This window comes from Aptenodytes forsteri, unplaced genomic scaffold (assembly GCF_000699145.1).
Source record: "Aptenodytes forsteri isolate BGI_AS27 unplaced genomic scaffold, ASM69914v1 Scaffold323, whole genome shotgun sequence".
Classification (NCBI taxonomy): domain Eukaryota; kingdom Metazoa; phylum Chordata; class Aves; order Sphenisciformes; family Spheniscidae; genus Aptenodytes; species Aptenodytes forsteri.
In genome coordinates, this window is record NW_008795323.1 from 253413 (window position 1) to 276093 (window position 22681).

A 22681-nucleotide genomic window follows, 5' to 3' on the forward strand; every position below is an offset into this window, starting at 1 on the left:
ATACCTTGTTGGCTCTCTGAGCCTGTTACCTACCCCAACATGCAGGTGTTTCAGAGGTCTTCTCCCTCCTCCTTTTAATTTCCAAAAAGTTTCAAAGGATGGAGGGCAGACAACATGATTACTGAACTGCATAGTAATTAATTGACAAAGGTGGAATACCTCATTCATATTGGCACTATGAAGCTGCACTTCAGCTCCTCTGAGAAAAAATTATGTAAGCTTGTACCATGAGAGATGTTACCTGGTCAGCATACTTCGCAGTAAGAGCTCTGTCATTAGTATTGTATGTCTGCTAGTTCACTTTAACACATCACTATCTCTTTTCTTCCCTCCTTCAGCCCTGTGAGTGGATGCAGTTTAGGTAACAAGGCTTACGGTGTATCGTCCACAGGGCTTATGGTGCATGTGGGAGAATGCTGGCACAGGGTAATGGCTAGTGAAGTATTGAGCCTTTTTTCCTGTTGCATTTTTAAATTAAATACTCATTTAGATACCCCAAAGTGTAACACAGCTTTTTACTGTTAATTGGTAGGCATGCAGGTGTTGTGCCTGAATGCTAATGGAGCAAAGTGACAAAGGTTTTTTCTGGTATGGAGGAATAGCATGGAAATAGGGGAGTGTGGAAGTCAACCCAGTAAACCTATTTCATTCAGGATAAGATTAATCTTAAAATGCTCTTAAGCATAGCATTAAGTCAAATAGATATTAGAAAAATATCTGTAGTCTAAGACAGATGTGTTTCAGTAATGATAGCTACTTAGTTATCCAAGCGACTGGCAGGATCTCACTGTGATACAATAAAGCTCTTGGCAGTACAGATGAACATACAAGTTCTTTTTTCCCAGTAACATCTTTCCAATAATATTTAATATTTTTTTACTAATCTCTTGGAAAGTTAACAAGATTCTTCCTTTTGACCTTTTCACATCTTGGGTCCAGAGCTGCTCTTTTTCACCTGTTGACAGAGTAGGTGATATAGTCTGACATAGAAATCACTGAAACATCACAAGTTGAATACATTATGAGGAATGAGTTTAAAAAAAAATACAATTTTTCTCTCAAGTGCCATTTCCTTAATCTTTAGAAATAAACATGAAATACTTTAATTTATATCAAATAGAGATTTCCGTTTGTCAGGTTGTTTGAAATCTTCCTAAAACTTAGGAGTGATGCAACAAAGTAATGAAACAAAATATAATAATATCAAAGAGAGAATCTGGTATCAGGACATACTTTTAATAGGAATTTTGTTGTTGTCGTTTTTCCACAATTTTGTAGACCTTCTTCCCTATTCTCTTCATTTCCACTACAGATAATGATTTTGGGACATTAATACCCAGTTGTATTTTTATCTTAGCTTTTGAAATAATAGGAGACTTTACAGGAAGGGACCTCAAAAGTCCTTGATTTATCATTTGCTTACAACTGAAGGATCACTAGCTTTTTGGAAAAGCTTTCCTTATTGCTATTGCCAGATGGGGGAACTAAGAAAACACCTTAGGTAAACAAATATTAAAACCAGTAATTTTTTTAACGCTTAAATTGCACTGAGTTGCATTAAATTATCTTTAATTATAGCAGGAATTATTAAAAAGCACTGATGTTCTCCTTGGATTTGCATCTTTCAAAAGGACGGGTATCAATGGCAGTTGGGAATTCTGAATTAATTCTCACGTCTCACAGACTGCAGTGGTCTTTGGCATGTAGGTTGAGTGACACTAATGACTGTCTCAACTACAGTCAACTCTTACCAGATGACGTAAAAGCTTTATAACACAATGAATGCAAAAATACGTGCTGTGTGTCTGTCTAGTATATAAGATATATTTGTGAGTTAGGCTAGAAGAGCATAGTACTTTCATGTATGAAAAATACGTAGATTTTTTTTTTTTAAAAAGCAGAGTTAGGATGTGACTTGGTACAATTGCCATAAGTTCTGCATTACATAGTGCAGCATTTATGTGTTGACGAAGGGTTTTTTTATTATATTAAGGTACATCTTGGGTAACCTAACAAATGATAGCTGTTTGTCTACCTGTCCTTAAAAACCTCCAGTGATTCTATAGGTTCTCTATGCAATTTTTTAACTGTTAAGCTAGAGATTGGGTGGGGGGAGAAAGGCAATTTTCTTGCTGCAATTAAAACCTATTGCCTCTTGCTCTGTACTTAGTGAATATGAAGAGCAATTATTGTATTTTTATTTTCGTTAATTGTATGTATTTGGAAATTCTCCCTCATCTTTTTGAAGATAAATAAGTCCAATTCTCCTAATGTTTTTCTTATATGCCATCTCATTAACGTCTCATGATTTTTTTCTCCTCTCCTCTGAATTCATTCTAGTTATTCAGTGTATTTTTAAAAATGCGGGTCCCAAATACAGACACCATAATTAAGCTTAATTTTCATTAGTGCTCGCTAGAACAGGAAGACTCTTATGTATTTTTTCTGTGAAGTTACTGATTATACATTCAAGTGTGATAGTTTGCTGAATTGCTTTTACAATAGCATGACATTTTGGCCATTTCTGGCTTGAGAATCACTAATTCTTTACAGGCACATGTGAATATATGTGCTGGGATACACACACACATTTTCTACTACTGATCTTGTTATCTTTTAGGTGCTTATAGACAGATTTATTTATTTATGCTCAAATAATTCTGTGCAAAATGAAGGCAGGCTGGCTAATAGCTTTGACCTTTTATCCTTTGTAAAGATAGGTACTACACTTTGTTTTCCATTCCCTGGAACTTTACCCATCCTCTGTGACTTCTGAGAAATTAATACTAATAGGTGGTGGCTGCTGCAAATTTCTGAAATACTCCAGTGTTTTTCATCAGGCCCACTTAGTTTGAAAGCATCTACTGCATTCAAGAAGTATCTAAAATAATAGGAATTTGTCTCAATAGTAGTCTTCCTCTGTTTTTCAGTGATTAAGGAGCCCAATGTTAATATCATTAACTTTTTTTTATATAGTGAACATATTGAAAGAAAAGGAGAATGGACATACATACCTAGACCTACACTCATTTTAGTAGAAATTTCAAATCAAAATAGCTAGCTAATTGTGAGGAGGTATTTACATTTGTTCCCCATAGGAAAAAGCTTCCCTGTCACGCATACATTTGAAATATAACATGCTAAATCATTGTCTATCTTTGCATGCTGAGAAGTTAGTGCAATTTCTCAGTGATCTGGTATCACTCTCACATATTGGTCTAGCAGTTCTTGATTTACATTCTAATGCTTCATCTGTCATAACCCAGACATCAGAACTGACCTCCAGGCTTATGGCAACATTGGGAAATTTGCAATTTTTTTTTTCTTCCCTAGATGAGTAATTTGGCCTCTTTGCCACAGATGCAGAAAATTCCTTTAAAAAAAAAACCAAGGGAGCTACTGTAAATGTTTTTCCTGATGCCAACTGGGAGTTCAATAGTATCCATTTGTACCACAGAAGGTTATTAAAGCTTTATAAATGAGTCATTTAAAGCTTGACTGACCTCTCTTCGGAATCCTTCTCTTCCCATTCTTTATAATTATATTCTTTCTGTATAAAACTTGTCATCATTATCCAACTATATAACTTCCAATTAGGAAGCAAATACTGTTCCCCCATTCTTTTTCAAGATACATTTTTATTAAGATCTGTTCACTGAAAGGAAAGCTTTTCTTTGTGTGGTAGTGAAAAGCCTACGGAGTGCATCGAATTTGGTTTAAGTTTGTTGGAATCCTAATAAGCAGAACCTGATCTGCAAGCTGAAGGTCTGCAGAGGGATTTATCTTGATAAAATAAATTCATAGGAGGCCCTTAGCTTTCTCCTGAACAAATGCAATTTGGATGGAACAGAAGAAATTTAATTAAATTATCAACTCATCTCAAAGCAAGGACTTTTGCTTTTTTTAATTATCTTTCTTGATCTTATCAAGAAAATTAATGAATAAGAATGCAGTGGAACTACCTAGACAATGGATGTAACATACCTCTTGGTTAAGCTATCCCTGTATCTTAAGCAGAAACTGGAAATTAATCTTTCGGGCTACAGATTTAGAGAGAATGGCCTGTTGGACACTGAATTATGTTGGCACAATATTACAGAAAAAGGCGAATTTCCCATCTCAGTGGGAATATGCATGCATCTTTCTGTTGGAGATACTAAGCTGCATTTTTTCGTCATGCAGGGTTGCCTCTGATAACCCTTGATGTAGAAGAACTTGGGTTATATCAGGCAGATTTTAGACATGGGTGGAAGGTTTTTACTTGCCTGTTTGTTCTGAGGTGTGAAATTTATCTCCCATGAGAAAGTCACGATCCTGTACAACTTTTCCTGTGCTGTAACAGCTATCAGCAGATTAACAACTGAGTTGTGACTGTAATGTAGTCAGCAGCCAACGTGCACTACTCCACTCTGTCAAGGCAAAGTCACTTCTATTCTTCTGTCTGCTGCCTTGAAGTCCAAGAGTTTTCCTGTTTATCTTAGACCTAGTTCTTTAATGGATTGTTTATTTGCTGTATCAAATCACCTTTCAGAACGTTTGGTGAACAGCATCTAACAACTGCAGGATAGATGGCATCCGTGATCACTCCTGTAAGTCTTTGCCCTCTAATGGTACTGATTTTTCTGTCCTTCACGAGTAATTTTTATGAGTATTGCTGTTCATGGTTTTCTCTTGTCAGTTGAGCTTTGCTTGTGTCAGACTCAAAATTATACTGGGTGCTTTTCAAGGTAAATGGCACAGTAAACCCGGGAAATTTCACAGGACCATATTAGCTGAAATATTGCGTCCTCAGCCTACCTGCTTTTCAAAGTTGAGCATCATTGCTTTTGAACCAAATTCCAGGATTATATTCTACGAAGAAATGTGGTGGGGCAGGGAGCTCTCTATTACATTAGTGTTAAATAATACCTAGTGAAAAAGGATTGGGGTTTTAATTTCTTGGCACAAAGAGGCGAGATGAAAATGATAAGTTGAAGTAGACAACTCTAAAAGAAAATAAATACCTTTTAGACAACAGAATTGGTGGTTGTTAAGGGTCCTGTATTGCACTTATAAGAGGTTTGCAGAGTGGCTGCGGTTTTATGTTGCTGTTTACCAAGATGAAAGTAACAGCTTGATGAGTATGAAATGGTGCATTCCTTCTTTATCTCTTTTGCAGAGAGGAGTCAGGATAGCACTGCAGCGGTGCTGTCTGACTCCAGTTCCACACAGGATATGTTTAATGAGCCTGCCAGTTCTCAGGACAGCCTGAGGAAGACTTACACAGAGAAGAGGATTTCTACTACCTGTGCTGATACATTGATGCCCAGCAAAGACACCCTGGGATCTACAGAGGAAAAGAGTATGCCCGATTTAATAGATAATGTCAGCTGGTATATTCTGATTAAAATGTTTCTTCTGGCATGCAGAAGCACTGAAATATGCTGCACTGTAACTGAGAATTTTAACTAGGTGTTACTGCTGCGTGTATGTGTATAACTTAAAATTGGAACTGTGCTTTGCTTATGTGGCCATCATCCCAATTTGTACTACCTGTTAAGCCTTACAAAGAAAAGAATAATGATAAACTGCTGTCTGTGGTGGCCCTTTGACTGGCTTGCCTTCTTTTAAGTTATTATTTACTCTTTCTTCAATGTTTCAAATCTCTAAATAACTTAAGGAGTAGTTATTTGAAGATAATCTCAAAGAAAACATTTTTTCTTTTCCCCAGGTATAGGTGCCCTTTTTGTTCTGGCCCAGTAGCAGCTTGATATTCAGTACATAGAAGAGCACAAGTAGTGGAATTAGATGTTTTATTCCAGCGGATACTTTATTTCAGTGGAGAAGTGGAATTGCTCTCTACCGAACTTTTCCATATGTAATAGTACTAAGTGTTCTGTATTCCACTGGAAAAATTGTTTCAAAATCCATTAGTTGGAATTTCCCTTTGTCTGATGTTTGTACAGTTGCATGTGGCAGTAGATAGAGAGGCTGGACTTCAGTAGGGAAAGACAAACAAGACCAATGTATAAATTTTGCCCACCTTTCCGGGTTGTGGAACCAGAATGTTGTACGTTACTAACATTTATTAGAACAAATGTTGTATTTTTCCATAAAGCTATCTGTAGATTAAAATTATAATGGATACATAGATTGTCCAAGCACATTTTGAAAAATTTCTGTTCTGGAAAACATTTGACTCCAAGTTCAGCCTTATCAGAGAAAAAGTTAAGGAGCAGCTTCATACTTGAGGATGAAGTATACTTTAGTATGTCTCTAGCCTGCTAGGAGATAAAATCTAATGTAAGAGGCTCTTTATCCTAGCAAAGACAAAGACACACTAAACTTCCGTGACTAAAAATCAAAGTTAAAAAAATTAATCTGCATGTAGCATGCATGTTTTCAGCAATAATGACTACCTAACAGGAAACGTGGAAGTCCCCACTGTCATAGATGTTTTCTGAAGTAAGATTTGGTATCCTTCAAGAAAAGATTGGTCAATTGAACTATGAGTTACCAAGTTAATTGCAAAAATATTTGGATGGAACTGTAGGTCCTACATTATCCAGAAGGCCGGGTTAGCTGCTGCTAATCATTCTGTCTGAGCCTAAACTGTATTCTGGCATCGTGTTCTTCTAGGTAGATTGTTAAGAATAATGCATTTCACCTGGCAGGATGGCTTTAATTTTCTGTTCCTTCTTCCTTTCTTTGCAGTAGAATTTTACTGCATTTACACTTTTATTTTGTCATGTCCCCCCCTCCACCCATCTTCCAACAGTATATAAAATCCCGCATTGTGTAAGGTGTGCTGAATTCTTACTATTGCTCAGGGAAAAATCCAAATGGAGAGATCAGTGTGTGGCTCTGTTAATGAGCTGAAGATTACTTATTCATTAAACATCAGGAATAGTCATAATTTTTTCAGGAACCACTCAATAATTCTGTCTGTGCTTTAATGAAGGAAAGGATTAGCATTTGTTGTATTTAATTTTTGTCATTTTGTATATTTCATTTGCCATTTTGTAATTTTCATTGATACTTTTGTCTTCTCTTAATGTTCCAGTTGCAGGAAAGTCAGAAGAGCTGCTGGAGAGCTCAGAATCTTACCATCCTGCTGAGCCTACTAGCCAAAAAATTCTGGTGGATCCTCAGTCTGCTTCTGGCAATCCCATCAAAGCTGCAATCCCCCCACCCTTACAGTGGGACTGCAAAAAGAAAGCTGAACCTTGTGGAGATGCATCTGAATTTCCTCACGGTCTTCCGGCAGACCTTGAGGAACAGCGGAAGTTCCTGACAGAGCAGTGTATTGCCTCCTTCTGTTTGTGTCTCAGCCGCTTTCCCCAGCACTACAAGAGCCTCTACAGATTGGCATATCTGTACACATACAGCAAAACACACAAGGTGAGCAGATCACTGATACAATAGCTGACTAGCTGTGTTTATTGCCCAAGTAAACAAACTGTATTGTCATTTGTACTAATTCAGAAGTCTCAGTGTTAAAATACAGCAGATAAGTTTGTTTAATGCAGTTTGGATTCGAACTATGCTTTGGGAAGTCTTCAGCTCCTAGATTGTCTGATTCATGTGTGTGAGACCAGTTGAGTTGAAAATTTCTTTTTTTTTATTACTGAACTAAGTATTTTTTTGTCATGCAGCAGAGAATTACCTTTTAGATATGTCACCTCAATTAAGATGTTCTTGTAAAAATGACAGCAATTATTTACTTTACTGAATAAGTGGACTGAAAAGTGACTTGGAAGCAGAAATTCATCAGTACTGGTGTAAACACATCATGTGATACAGAGAGACTTTCTGGGTATCTTGGGTCTTTGTGTGTAGAATGAAAGTTTTCCTACTGTCAGAGCGTAGAGGGCATCTTGAGTAAGACAAAATTATTTGCTGTTTAGAAATCACTGCATGAAAGTCAGTCAGAGAGCCTGCTGCTCACGAGCTGGTGATTTTTGGATTAAACAGGAATAACAATGTCTTGGTGACTGTAATAGTATCAGTTCCTATTTGAGGTGAGGACAAAATAACTTGCTTCCTCCAGCATGACTCTTGCATGTTCTTAATAATAAAATTAATTTCAAAAGCCTTCTGCTATGAATTATCGTTGTTTTGCTTTTAAAATTATGTCATTCTTTATTTTACTTCTGGATACTTCTGTTGTTATAATCCTTTGTCTTTCTGAAGTATCAGTTAGTAAAATGTATATGAGTAGTAGGTTGAAATGATCAGAGTTATTTCACTAATTGGCATAATCAAGGTTTGAACTCTCAGATTTTGTATTTGGCAGTCTTGTGTTATGTCATATGCTGCACTGCATGGCTTCCTGAATTCTCTTCCCCACCAGCACTGAAGCTTGTGTGAATAATAGGGAAGGGAAGGGAATGGAAACAAATCATAGCCCTTGCCTCAGAGTAGAAAACATATTAACAGTACTGCTGCGAATTGAGCAGTAGCATGTCTTAGCAATCTACTGAAAGATGATGAATATTCCATTTGGCTGTATAGTGATTATCCAGAAAAATATTACCATTTTTTTAAAGATAGGTTGTTTTGAAAACATTCTTACGCTGTTTGTATGTGACAGTTGTTAATTTTTCCATGGAGCTAATCATTAATAGGAGCCATAGATTCCTGCAATCTGTCATTACTGTTGCTGACAAATGATTTTGTATCAACATTCAACAAAAAAGGCTGCCTGTTTTCAATTTATTGGTTCAAATAGTATGTCCTTGCCCGAGGAACTACTTGCAAAATATTTTCTTCTATTTTTTTTTCCTGATGAAGCCTTCTCTTTTGCTTTTTATATCTCTCTCCCTATATAAATACCAACTTTGTGATTTGTAATGTTTTTCTGTATGAAATACATGTTGTTGTCTAAATCTGTCTCCTCTTGGAACTCAGAAAAATTGAATCCTGCCTGTTTGAGCCTAGTAGTTACCAGGTTAGCTTCAACTAGCATTGTTGGGTCTTACTGTCCTTTTTTATTACTTCTCTGCATAACAAACAACTACTCAACACTGCAAAAAAAAAAAAGGTCTTCCTACTGATATATGTATACTACATACTTTCATGAGGTTGTAATTTTCTTTCTTTGATGACTCATTCAGGTTCTTTTGTAGAGCAATGTCAAATGTCTGTGTTTTAATGGAACACTAATATGTCTTTAGTGGGAGTTATACTCCTGAACAAACTTAAAACACAAAATGCATCTACGCATTTTCAGCAATAACTGGAGTAAGAAGTATGCTTAGATATACTGATGATAAGCCTGATTTAAAAAATGAGATAAATTACATCAGGTTAAGTTGCTGTGGGGGCAGAGTGGATTCCTGGTAAATTTTAGAAAGCTGAAATTAATTTTTAAATGCTTATAACCATCTTGGAAAATTCAGCATTTATGTACCAGTGCCAGGAATTGGTATGAAGAATTTAGACTGATGGCCAAAATTCATGGTTGGCTGGGAAAGGAGAGGATTGGCAGATCTCCATAGTGCATAGAAAAACAAGTTTTCCATATGCAATCTGTTTTCTCCCATTTTACAGTATTACCGGTTTTGCTGTTGTGAGATTAGTAAAAATAGTTGTTGAGTGCTTTTTTTAACATCCTTTTCAAAATCTTTCAACATTTTATTTGGCTACGTGTTCTGAGGGGTTTTTTTGTTCCCACCCCCCGCAAAATCCTGCTCACTACTTGGAGGCTATTTCTCTTTGTTTTATTCTGTTATCACAGCAAATTTGTACATAACTGTTTTTTGTTGGAATAAATGTGCAGGAAAGTAAGGATGAATTTTCAGAAGTTACTTCATTGACAGATGGGGCAGTAGTTTTAGTTTCCCATTCACCTTGTCTGTGTCTTGAAGTAGTCTTCATCCTTTGTGATTTTTACCTCCAAAATGAGTGTTGGCACAGTTTGGAAGGAGAAGATAGGACTTGGCAAGATGCTGTTCATCAGTATAACTAAAAAGTTTAATGAAAAGTATTTGCCTTACGGTCCTTATGGATCAGTATGTAGAACTGGTCTGATACTCTGCAGACTATCTTCTGTTATGTCAGGTATAACAATGTCAGTAGCATGACAATTTAGTCAAACTAGGCATAATACATGCATGTAAAAATTACAAGATTATATATAATACTTAGAGACAGACATAATCTGTAAGCGTAATAGATATAAGCATTTCAAGTAGCAACAGTTTGGTAATAACAGTTCATTCAAAAGGCTACCCTTCAAGGTCAGTAGTCTTTATTTTGCTTTTATTTGATGCAGTAGCACTAGGGTTTTTTTGAGACAAAGCCTTCTAACAGACTATAAAAGAAAATAGAGGAGGGATTAAGGTATAGTCGGATGTTTTGTATACCTCTCAGCAACACTTCATGGAGTTTCCAAGCTAAGTAAAGGTGGCTTCTGACACCATTGAGTTAAGGGGTATCCATCTCAGGTGACTCAGATTTCCACTTGGTTGACCATAAGAGATTTTCCTTTTCCACTTTAACCATGCTGGTAAACTTTTGTGCAAGTTATTGTACCCTGTCAGTCATCTTGTCTTTGAATCTTGGGGTGATGAAGATGTGGGAGGCAACAGCTGAACTGGAAAGAGTACTTCATAATTGCCCTGAGTCAGACAGCTAAATCCAGCATTTGAAACTGGCAAGCAGTGTGCCAAGAAGAATAAATCCTTTTTGCTGTGTCCTGGATCCCTTCACCCACTCCTAGTAACTTCATCAGCTAAAAACTAAGCAGAGCAGACTCAGAAATCTAATAAGTTGAGACCTGCTCAGACGTATTTACTGGGAATAACTGATCATGCTGATTTAAGGAGAAGGGTAGTGGAAAATCTTTAACTACATCTTTTATTCCTATTAGTTTTGATTGTGTGAAGTTACCGTGTAATTGCCCCATTTGTCTGAATGATCTTTCTTCCTCCTATCTAGGTTACTGTCATCATCTTGCTCAATAAAAGCCTATGAATTATATGTACCAAATTCATGCCTATGGATGGTCAGTATAATGCGCGTAGCAGATCATCAGAGCATGACGCTACACTTAATGATCTCTTAACATTTTCATCATAAAACTTAGATTCAGGAATATATCCATAGCTAAAATTTGTTTAGACTGGGATTTTATATTTAAGCTTTGTGGTGGTAGCTTTCTTAAGGGTTTTGTTTTCCTTTAATTTTTAAGTGATAGTTTTAACTGTAAGATTCAGATTGCCACACATTAGGCAATTTTTCTACTGTGTTTTCACACTTGGAATTTACTTATGTTTCTGATTACTATGGCATAAAATAAAACGTTTATGTGCCTGGATCCTGGGCGTTGTGATAGGCTTATTTTTGCCTGGATTTATCTGGATTCTGATTTTCTTCAAAACAGGATGACTTTCATGGCAGACCAGATTTTTGCAGGGTTTTTTCTGTGTCGTATTTTCTTCTGTATGTATTTCAAAGTATTTTGCAGGCTTAGGATAATAGGATTACAGAAATACATATTACAAAAGAAGTACTGTAGGAAAAAGTTAGTATACAGTCAAGATTACATACTTTGCTTTCTTCAGTCTTAATTAAATTTGACACTCAGTGATAATAATTAAATTTACTGGTTCCCCTGACTAGCCAGAAAGTACCTGGTGATATTTATGAGTGAATGTGTATTTGTCCCATACCAAAAGAAAGCTATCCAAATCCCCTTGCCTGTCGTACACTATAATCATGAAGGTCCTGTATAAGTACCTATATCAGCTCTCCGAATTAAGTATTTTTGACATCCGTAAATATCTGGTTAGCATTTCCAGTGTTCAGCTCTCTTGCATATGAATCCGTAATCAGCATTTTGCTAGAGGGGATGCTCCAATTCTGCTAAGACATTGGAGATTTCTGCACGATTACTGTCATTAGGACAAAAGCACTTATATTTAGCAGGGCTTTTACCATTTCACCAGTCTTGTAAAGAAAATAATCTGGAAAACAGGCTAAGAATTTTGCTAATAACATGTCGTCGTCCCCCCCAAAAAAAAAAAAAAGATTAATTACCTGGAATATACTTCTTGGATGAACATGATTTAAGCAAACTTATGATTCACAGAAGTGTATCTCCAGCCCACAGAAAACAAAACAGAATTCAACATTGTAATTTGTCTCTATGAACCGAATATTTTCCTCTTTCTTTTATCTGCTCTGCATATCTTCACTCTGCAGTGAAGTTTGTCTAATGCGATTCGAATGCTACATTCTAATATTGAAAGAAAAAATGAAGTAAAGCAAAACCTCTGTCAGTGAGACCTTACAATTAATAATTGTCCCATCTGTTAGTAATGTTTTGCCTGGAGCCAACAGCTGTCCCTAGTTCTCAACTACACAAGAGATGTTCATGCGTTGAACTCTTAGAGGGGTAGCACTTTTATGAATTTTTGATTGTTGTCTATCATTTAGTCTCCTACTGATACTTTCCTGTTAACTCATAGAGCGCTATTAACCAAATTTGATGACAGGCATGGAATTTTACAGAGAGGTTAAGTAAAATTACATGGAGGGCAATGGCTGGGTAGAGGTAAAAGGCCTGGATTCACCACCCCAATAAAAGAAGGCTGCAGTTTAAGCCTAAAGGTTGCCTCTTCTGTTAGGCCTGGACGCTGGCAGGTATGTTTCGCAGGTAGTTAGCCCTAGAGAAGAGCTGAGGAGCGGCTACCAGAGTGTGTGTGTGTGTGTGTGCATGTGGAAACTGGAGGGACTGAGGGACAGGGAGGGCCGGGGGGGCAGTTAGGGGCCTGGTGTGTGGAGGAAGGCTGCGGGATACCCAGAACAGTGAGTTCCACTGTTTGCTGAGAACCTTTATCTTTTTATATATAAATTGTTTTATATTGACTATTAGAATTCAACTTTTAACAAAAAGTTAAGGTGTTGTTAAATATATCTATAGGTTTCTGCAGGTGAACAGGAGATGGAAGGTGGATCTCAATGAAATTAAGGGTTTGGGGTTTTTTTTCTTTTTTTAAATAATAATTTTTTAAAAAGGCAAGAAAGCAAAACTTGATAATATGAGGCTGGATTCAGCAGCTGTAGGGGAGTGACTTACCCCTCTGCTGGGGCCAATCAGTCTGAATGCTTGCTCTGAGAGACAAGCTGGCTTCCCTCTCCTGAGGGATGTCTTCTCCAAATCACATGCCTCTACAAATGCTGTGGGAACAGCAGCTACCTGGACAATGAGAAATGACAATGTAGGTTAATAAATAAAAGCAAGCGAGCACTTTGTACGTCTACCTGTGGTGGCATTTCCATCCCCTGCCTGCAACTCACCTGCCCCGTTTCATCCACAGAACCTGCAGTGGGCCCGTGACGTGCTGCTGGGCAGCGGGGTCCCCTGGCAGCAGCTGAAGCACATGCCTGCACAGGGCCTCTTCTGCGAGAGGAACAAGACGAATTTCTTCAACGTAAGTTTATACAGCTGATAAACACACGTGTACTTTCTCAGCCATCATTTTAACACCTGTTTCTCATTTGAAAGGTTTGCAAAGGGACGGTAATGTGAAATTCAACAAAGGCACATTAAACAAGCCATGAGCGGCTAAAGGAAAGGCAGAATTGTATTATAGAGATATTTACTGGGCTTTACCTCTCTTGGGAGGGAACCACATTAGAAGAATTATTTCTGATGAGCTTGAAAACATGGGGAGGGAAGCACCAACGTTTCTCAGTTACGCATCATTTACGATCTACTTGACGGTTGAGCCCTCTGTAAAAATTCTAATTCTGTTAATCTTAATTATCCTCTTGTTCACTGTTTCTCAACTAGACTTGCACTTCACATGACAAAAAAATAGTGCTAGCTGCTCTAAGAAATCTCTGGAATTGGAAGGAGCTTTCTTGTATTCAGCTTTTGTAGCGTGGCTCAGCAGAAAGAGTATTTCCAAGTTCCACAGTGTAGTAGCAGCACTGTCATATAGACTGACCCTGTGTCTCTGATATGTTCTAGTCCACAGGGATGTCTGTGCCTCTCAGTGACATGGGACACAGAATACTTCTGAGACTTACATGAGCATTTATCTATCAAATTCCCTGCTGTGGTTGCGACTTAACACATTGCTGTTGTCTTCAGTATCTCTGGCTTTTCTGTGGTACGTTCTAGGTTTTTGTGCCTTCTGCTCTTTTGTGATAGGATTCTGTAGCTGTTTTGTGGCTTGCAATGTGTGGCGAGAACCTGGAGATGTTCTGTTTGTCTTTCTGGACTATGTATCTGTTATATGGTTGCCTGTGATTGCAGTGACAGAATTTTATGTCTCTGCTTTCCCATCCAGTGCTTCTGTTTTAATATTTTAATTGTGAAATTTATTTTCATTTTATATCTGTTAACACCTATCTTCATTTTTGCTGTATGTTGTGTTAATTAGCACCTCTGTGCAAACTTCTGTTAAGTATAAGGTTATAACCGCTCTTCTCTGATTATAATCCCTCACATGGGTTGAACAACTAAGGAATAGTGACAGTGGTTCAAAATCGTATCATGGATCAGTTTGCAAAAAGAGCTTCTATCTCATTCCGTCTTTCTGGATAGAAGTTTTGGTTAACAAATACTGACAGCCTGATAAGGTATAGACCAAACAGTTGTGACCTGATTGATGACTACATGGCTTTGTTCTGGTTATTTCCCTGCAATATCTGCCTGCTTTCCCTACAAGAATCCTGCAGTGTGATTAAATCTTCAAGCTGGTGAATACTTTGGCTCAGATCCAGATAATGCAAATATTCTCATAGAAGTTAATGAAATTACTCAACATGCTTCAAGTCAAGTGTGAACTTTGCATGATCAAGGCTGACTTGTTCATCATTGCAGGGTTAAGTGTCAAGAGTATCCTATGTTTTCATGTATGAGGAAAATGAGCAGTAGGGAACTGAGCAGTGTGTCTAAGGGAGTGTTTCTACTTGCAAATGTGAATTACCACATTAAGAGAGATCAGTGATTGACCTAAATCATACCTAGTTTTTGAATGCTAATGCTAGATAATTTAATATAAAGATAGATTCCATTGTATCCCTAGGTGGGTGTTTCCAGCATTATTTCAAAAAACAATCATTCCTTATTCTGCATATTGATCTCTTTATATTCTGAAGGATGAAAAGTGCTAGTATAGATACTAGACAGCTGTACAATCATTCTATTTTGTAAATCAACAAAAACTTAATTCCCATAATTTAATATAATTAATTTTCTTTAATAAGAAATTAAATACACTTTCAAATAAAAGATAACCTTCAACAAAAGGTACATGCTAGTCCAGTGCAATATATCGGCAATACTGTTAGAAAAGAGAGAAGATGTGTGAAAATTATGTTCTCAGCTTGAACTTGGGTCTGCCAGCAGACGAAGACAATGTTAGTCTAGAGTCCTCCACGTAGACTGCTGCCTCCACCCTTGAGAAATGTCAGTCTGGGGACTCAACTCCAGTGTGTCTCAGCGATGGTGATAGTATAACTACCACATGGAGTGCCTCAGACAGCAAAACAACTTGTTGAGGCCTTTGTGAATCAGTGCTAACAACTTGACTTACTCCTGCACGCATGGAGGTTAGTCTTCCTGTTAACGGGTACAGTGTACATTATGAGTTTAGCATGATAAAATATTTTGGTGGTCTCATTTTCTACCCAGCTATATTTTCAAAATCCTCTTCAAGTAACACGCTGTGTGGAACATGTGGCAGTAATCCAGTACAGATGACACAGACATAGCACAATGAGAAAATCCAGATCTGAGAGAGAAAGGGCTACAAGTGCCCTTGAAAAAAAGCTGTTAGTGTCATCTGACATTCCAGAATTGGACAAACCTAAATCTGTGAACAACTTGGGAAAAAATCTCTCAACACTGCGTTGAGCTTGTCTAGGTTAAACCTCAACAAGTTTGTTCTCACGCAAAGCTCCTAGCGAGGCAGTGGGTAAGCAAATGTACTGCACCATCTGGGTCAGTGCTCAGAATACAGACTTGTGTGTCGTCCATTGCATACAGATGGTGTTACAGCCCACTGTCTCAGCTAGTGTCTTCACATACAAAGTCGGGTGATAAAACAGAAATTATAGAGCTCTACAAAAGTAAGTAGCCGCATCTAATCTTGGAAATTAAATGGCCAACCTCAAGATTTTCTAAGCTTATTAACGTCTTCCAGGGTTATTTTCAACAGAAACACTTTGCCTAAAGTGTGGATTTGCTTCCATGAAATGCATTTGGTTTTATTTTTGAGAACTCTTCGGCCTTCATGATACAAAAGAGTTAAATGAACGTCTAAGTGGCTTTCTGTAGATACATTACTACTGAAATACCTTTTTCTTCTGGAGCAAGTAGCACTAGTGTTTTTAATCTCTTGTACAGAAGATTCAGGGTTGTTGAAATTACAGCTGACTCAATTTTACAAGTACAAACAACAGTGTGCAAGAGAGAAAGCTGGCAGCTCAAAGACAAGTAGGGACTGTGCCAGCCTGCTCCTCCCAGACATTTTATAAATCATGCATATTCCTAGTAGAATTATTTATGAAATAAATACAGCACTGTATGAAAAGAAATAAACCTGGGTAAAGCTGTCTCCTGTTAAATTTTACTGCAGAACTGCTGGTCTGAATCTGTGTGTCATGGTCTGTTGCCTAATTTGTTAGCTGTCACTCAGCTGCAACTGAAATATCTTTGAATTCATTTTTTACTGTCTTCAGAATGAGCAAAAAAGGCATGTTCACTTAGCCCTGATTTCTTCTCATTTGACATATTAGAATAATGTCAGGATGCACAGAACTTCCCTTTTTCAGTTCTAAGAAAAAAAATTCTTACTTGCATTATTGTACCTATTTGTTTCCCAAACAGAAAAGAATGGCCCTGATTTTCTAAGACCAGAGGTTTTTGCATGTTCACGGCCCTGTAGTGATGGCAATCATTGTATGAATGATTACTGCAGCTAGACTTACAGGAGTTTTAGCTGTGTTCCTATAAATGAATACCAAGTCTTTTTTGTTTGGCCAGTTAAGCATTTCTCTCTAACCTGCATGTACAGGTACACTCTAGCTTTTCTCCTCTTCTTTATCTGTGTGTGTGTGTAAATATGTAGAGAGACTTTTTTTTTTTAAAGAAGGTTCCAGGATGGTTTCTATAGTAACTAAATTAGAAATTAATTTACCAGGAGAAAAAAAAATCCCAAAACATTGCTTTATATAGTAGGGCACTTTTTTATATATTCAGATTTCATACCACTATTAATAAAACAAAGTTAAACTTTGTGCACAGATGATGGGGATTCATCAGTCTGTGGGTGGGTGGTGACTGTGGAAGAAGCATTTTGATGGTTGAGCTCAGTGTACCAATAACTTTTCCATATGGTTTAATATACAGTATTTGTATTTTCCTGGCACATCTTCTGGGGTAATAATAATCTGTTGTAATAATGATCTTGGTGTCCGTCTTTGGTAACTGTTCCCCACATATGAAAGCTGTGCATGCAGACAATATACTATAATGCAGACATTCATGTGCATAAAGTCTTGCTGCAAACTGTTAAGGATAATTGTTCTATTATTAATTCCAAAAGAAACGCAGTATGTTTATTCTCTGCTGTATCCCTGAAGCTCTTCATTCTGTGGTCTGAGTAAGCAGGGTCAAATTAAGGTAGTAGCATCCACTGGGAGCCAGAAGCTGAGAGACAGCAGTGATTTCACTTTAATTTGCCATTGTTCATACGAGGTGTGACTGGGCACTGGCAGGAGACCTCTGCTGTGCAGAACTGCAAGTTGTGAACACTGAGCAGTTGAAGAATAAAGTCTAAGTTTGGTGCTGCAAGTTTCTAGAGGTAGTTCTTATTATAGCATGGTGATAACCAGTGGGCACTTTCTCTGTTACTCTCCCTGTATAGCAGGTTCTTTCCCTAGTTGTGTTTCAAGCTTGAGAGTTACGCCTCTCTTACCAGAGGAAAGTTGATTCTGAAAAGGAGAGCAAGGTGCAAGGGCTGACTCTGTTTTGGGATTCTATACAACCAGAGCCATACAGGTGAATTTGAGATGTAGGAAAGAAGGCTGTTACGAAGACGCTAATATAGGGGACTATTGAGGGGGGGGGGGAAGGCAACATGCCTCAGCTTTCCCAGAAGCTGGGCAGTTGTATCAAGGAAGTTTCATTATATGCCTCAATTGTTTTTATACCTCCCTTAGACATACATTACTGGTCACTGTCAGAAACATGGCACTGAGTGAGTATATGGAATTTTCTTTTGATCTGATACAGCCTTCTGTTGTTTTTCTCCCAGCTCCTGAAGTGTAACCTCAGCATTAATGATTCCCATGACTTGAATCAAAATGAAACATTCGTTACAGAATTTAATGTCTCTGTTAGAGATAACTGGCTATATATCATCTAAGGGAAGAGGGAAATCCATTAGGGTGGTCTGAATCTATTCTAGATGTTTGTTCTGCCCAGTCTGAGGTTGCTACTAATGTTGACCTGAAGAACCCCCAAATACCACGCAGGACCAAGGGCAGCTCTTCAAGGCTGATTATGGCAACTTGACTGAAGCCTCAGGTTCACTGTTTCCTACCATGTACTGGAAAAGCCTGAAACTGGAGGCAACAGCAGACTAAAATCACTTTCCTAGAACTTCTACTGCTCTGCTTTCCTTCCTGTCCTTGGCTGGTGATAGATCTGGGTTACTCTCCTCCTGCTCATAGTTGGTGTGTGCCTTTTCAGTTGTCATGTGTGCTTCCAGCTCCTAGACATCTGCTATGGGGAACATGAGTCTTCTGAGAAAAATAGTGCCATTTGAATCAGATTGGGGGAAAAGGGAAAGAACTTGAAGAAAGCTACTGTGTATCCATGTGAGTAGAGATTGTGTCTCAGCATGGTCAGAGTTTGAGTTTAATCAGGTATGGGGGCTCTGAGAGAATTAATGGTTATGTTTTAGCATGATCATGATTGGTTGCAACTCTTTGAAAACATGTTGGTCTTTTTAGTGCTTCTAACACTTATGTGAAAATGAGTATGAGAGGATGCCAACTCAAGTTTAAAAAAAAATAAATTAAAAATCACAAGTGACATCCCAGAAATCACAAGGGTTTAGTTATTCAATTTTGCCCTTCTTGCTTCTGAGTGTTTTGGATGCCATTGTTATGCAACCACAAGGGAACAGAAACCATCAAGGAATAATTTAAAAAAAACCTTTTTGATTTCAGCAGCTAGATAATGCTTGAAACAAGTTATTAGATGTAGTACCATTTAATAGGTGGTATACAAAAAAGTGTCTAGAAAAGGAGACCTCCACCATTAACACTGACCTTCTGTGTAGTTGCATAAAACAAAATAATAACGATACCATAATGACAACACATTTTAATAGTCTAATATTTTTATGCTTCTTTTTTTCTTTTTTATGCTTATGGTAGGCAGATAGGGATGGTTAAATCCCTACCTACTTTAAAAGATAGAATTGTCTTTAATCTTTTCAGGAGATGGCCATATTGTAGCCATGAAATATCTGTGTTTTCACTGTGCAGGAAACAGGCTGTGAAAGAGCAAGCTTTCTGCTTTGTAAAAGTGCCGTTCAGTAAATGCAGATTCTTACTGCCAGCTTTCTACTGACTATGAAGTTTTCAGATGTTAAGTAAAAGACATATCCCTGCTACATATTTTCTTCATGTGCTAGGAAGAGCAAGCTACTTCATGAAATGGTTTGACAATTTAGAAACTAGGACTGTCAGCAGTGTGCTGGTGTGCTGTTAGGAGGCACTATGCTGCAGGGAATCTTTGCCGCAGAGGCGCTTGTGTGAGCTGAGGCCATATGGGTCATCCAGTACCTCTCCTTAAGAAGAGATAACGGAGACCTTGCTGTTCTGCACTGGGGATAAGTTTGAGCTAACACACTGCCTGCCTGGCATGCTTCCTCAGTAATTTTAACAAGTATTTAATCGCTTTTCCTACGTTCCTGAATAATGTCATTATAAAGCTATTGTTCTTCATCTCTGTGAGGAAACCATTTCTGGTGTGGTGAAGAGATACTTGTGTGGAAAGCTGCTGAGGAATGAATAAAAAACGCTCCAGGAGTCCCTTCTGAGCCAAATGATTGTATAATCCTATGCCTTAATTTGTAAATACAGTCAGCTGTATAAATGGCAGTTATTTTGTGGTTACAGTGTAAGCTAAAGTTTGGAAGATTGAAGAGTGAAACCAAATCAGTGTCTTCCCATCGTCTGTTCCTTGTTTTTCTTCCTTTTTGGTCTTTGTTAATTTTCTCAATTTCCCTTCACTGTATCTTCTGTGGAGCAACGCCATGTCACAGGCGCGGTGCTCCCAGCACCCATCATTGAATGTCCATTGAGCCACAGGATAGAAGAACTCGTACTGAAAAAAATCATTGTCTCACTTGCCTGCAGATTCAGGAAGGCATATTTTTGTTGATTAAATATAATTCATATATACAAGGATATTTTTGCATCATGTCTAGAAACTTTTTTTTTAATGAGCGCTTAAATTTTTGATAAGTTGGTTCATTAAAATGCATAATGAGGCAATAGCCTGGCCCTTCTCTCAAACCATGACTGAAAGTCAATTTTGTAAAAGTGAATGTATGGAAGAGAATTAGTGTTTTCTCTGACTCCATTAAATTTACTGATAGGTCTATGTTAGAAAGAGGCAGGCATTTTCTATGTGGAAAAAGGTCGCTTTTCGAGAATCTGCATATTTTAGTCAAGTGAGCATATTAATTTCCATTGTTCTTCTTGTCTAGCATGGCAAATGGATGGCTTCCACTGGGGGAAGGGGAAGTGGGAAATGGTGATACTCGTTGCCCCTACAATAAGAGTTAAAATTTCATGATTTCTTTTCTGACTCTACCCTTGATAGTTGTTCTTTTGCCAGTAGCAAGCCATTTTCCTTCTTTGCCCCTTTTTTTTCACTTGTAAAGTTAATGTAATTCTACTCATACATCTCCTGGCCATATTTTCTAACGTTTTAATTGGAAGAATGCTTTTAGTAGGTACAAAGGAGTTTGTTCTCTCATTCTCGCTTGCTCTCATGTGTGCTCACTCTCTTATGCAATCTTAATACCAACTCTGAAAACAAAGGTAAGCAAGGAGTTAACTGTGCAAGTGAAACTTTCATAGTGATTGGATTAAGACCAGAAACCCAGTAAGCAATGAAGTCTTAAAGTTGCCTATAAAAAGCTAGATAACTTTTTCAACCTCTGCCCAACATGTTATTTACAGTTCTTCACTCCATACTCTTGGAAAAACAGAACTCATCAGTGAAAAATGTCTGTCGTTCACAGAGTTTTCTGTCTCAATATATACACGCTGTTCCTTCTGGCTAACTTTGCAGGCTTCCAAGACCCAGCTAGTAAAGATGCCAATAAATCTAAATCCCTGGAGATGCAAGCATGGGGTTTTGAACTGTCGTTTGTGCCAGTGGATATTAAACAGCTATTTTTTTCCATTCTGTTTCCCTAGGAAAAGTTTCTTCTTTTGTTAAGTAGATGAATTTCTAGACAAAGGTAAGCTAGAGAACAAATAACCCTGAAATAAATGAAGATATGGCTTTGTAGAAGAGAAATTGTCATGGAGGTTGTAATGTTGTGGTGTGTTACAGGACATAAAGCAGTTAGCTTTAAAGCTGGATCTTAAAAGCTTAACAGCAACTGTTTCACCACCTCAAATACTCTAAGTGTATTTGAAAGGTGCAGGCTTGCTGGAATACTGTGTGATGAGTGTCCTTTTACAAATGTGTAATGACTAAATCCATAATTTGATTTTTCCATCTGCCAGCTGTGTATCAGATATGGATGGGAGAGCTACCTTTAGACGCTTAATGGGGTTAGTTTTAAACTTAGGTTAGGTTCCTTCCTTTTAAAAAAATCTAAATAGGATTTTTTCAAAACTAAATAGATTTTTAAATACAGTAAGAGAGCAGGTGTTGATGATCCATGAAAGGCCTTTAAAATACATGTTTTTATATTATATGTCTGCTATCTGGTTATCAGACTAGTTTTTGCAGCTTCTTACTATGAGTTATTTATCCTAGTTTTATCATAGAAATAGATGGCAAGAACGGTTACATCAGTGTAGACTGCTGCATAAACAAAACAAAGCAAACAAAACCAGAAAAGAGTAAATTTGGAATCTTAGAAGAAAATCTAAGACATAAAAATGAATCTTTTTAATTATGCATTTAATTAAAATAATTAAAAAAATTAAAAATGCGTTAAAAATGCATTAGCATTTTCTTTTCCCCTACAAATTCCTATAGCCTCTGATGGAAAGCTTTGACTTAACTCCTTTTAATATCAATGTGTGGAGTTCACACAAGAGTGTTGAACAGGCAAGTAGTGTGTCTGAAGTCATACCTTGTTGTCCTTAAATACCCTCTCCCTTTGTTCTAAAACTGATAGCATTACTCTGAGGAACATAAATTTAATGGATGTGTAGCCAGAATCAAGACATACTCAGAGCAATTTTCTTCAACATTTCTTTCTTAGGTGAAACTGTGTGACATAACCAAGATGAAGTATGTTTTTTTTCTTGATGAACTGTTTCTACCAGTTGTATGTTAAGAGGATTCTGTGGCATTAATCAAGGCAGTTTCCTCTTCTATGTATTTAATTTTGTAGAGATTTCCAGGACTGCTTTTGAGGTAGATATCAGCCTGTATCTGATCTTGCTCAGTACAGCACTTGTCTGCTCCATATTC

The 22681-nt window shown here is 37.4% G+C and overlaps 1 protein-coding gene across 1 annotated transcript in view; it reads left to right on the forward strand.

The window, feature by feature from the left end:
- Positions 1 to 22681, forward strand: part of CABIN1 (calcineurin binding protein 1) — a 118164-nt gene that overhangs the window by 39192 nt on the left and 56291 nt on the right. The window contains exons 27-29 of the mRNA XM_009279975.2: positions 5159 to 5341; positions 7049 to 7380; positions 13305 to 13418. Coding sequence (XP_009278250.1) covers positions 5159 to 5341; positions 7049 to 7380; positions 13305 to 13418 — 629 coding nt within the window. The remainder of the gene's footprint in view (positions 1 to 5158; positions 5342 to 7048; positions 7381 to 13304; positions 13419 to 22681) is intronic.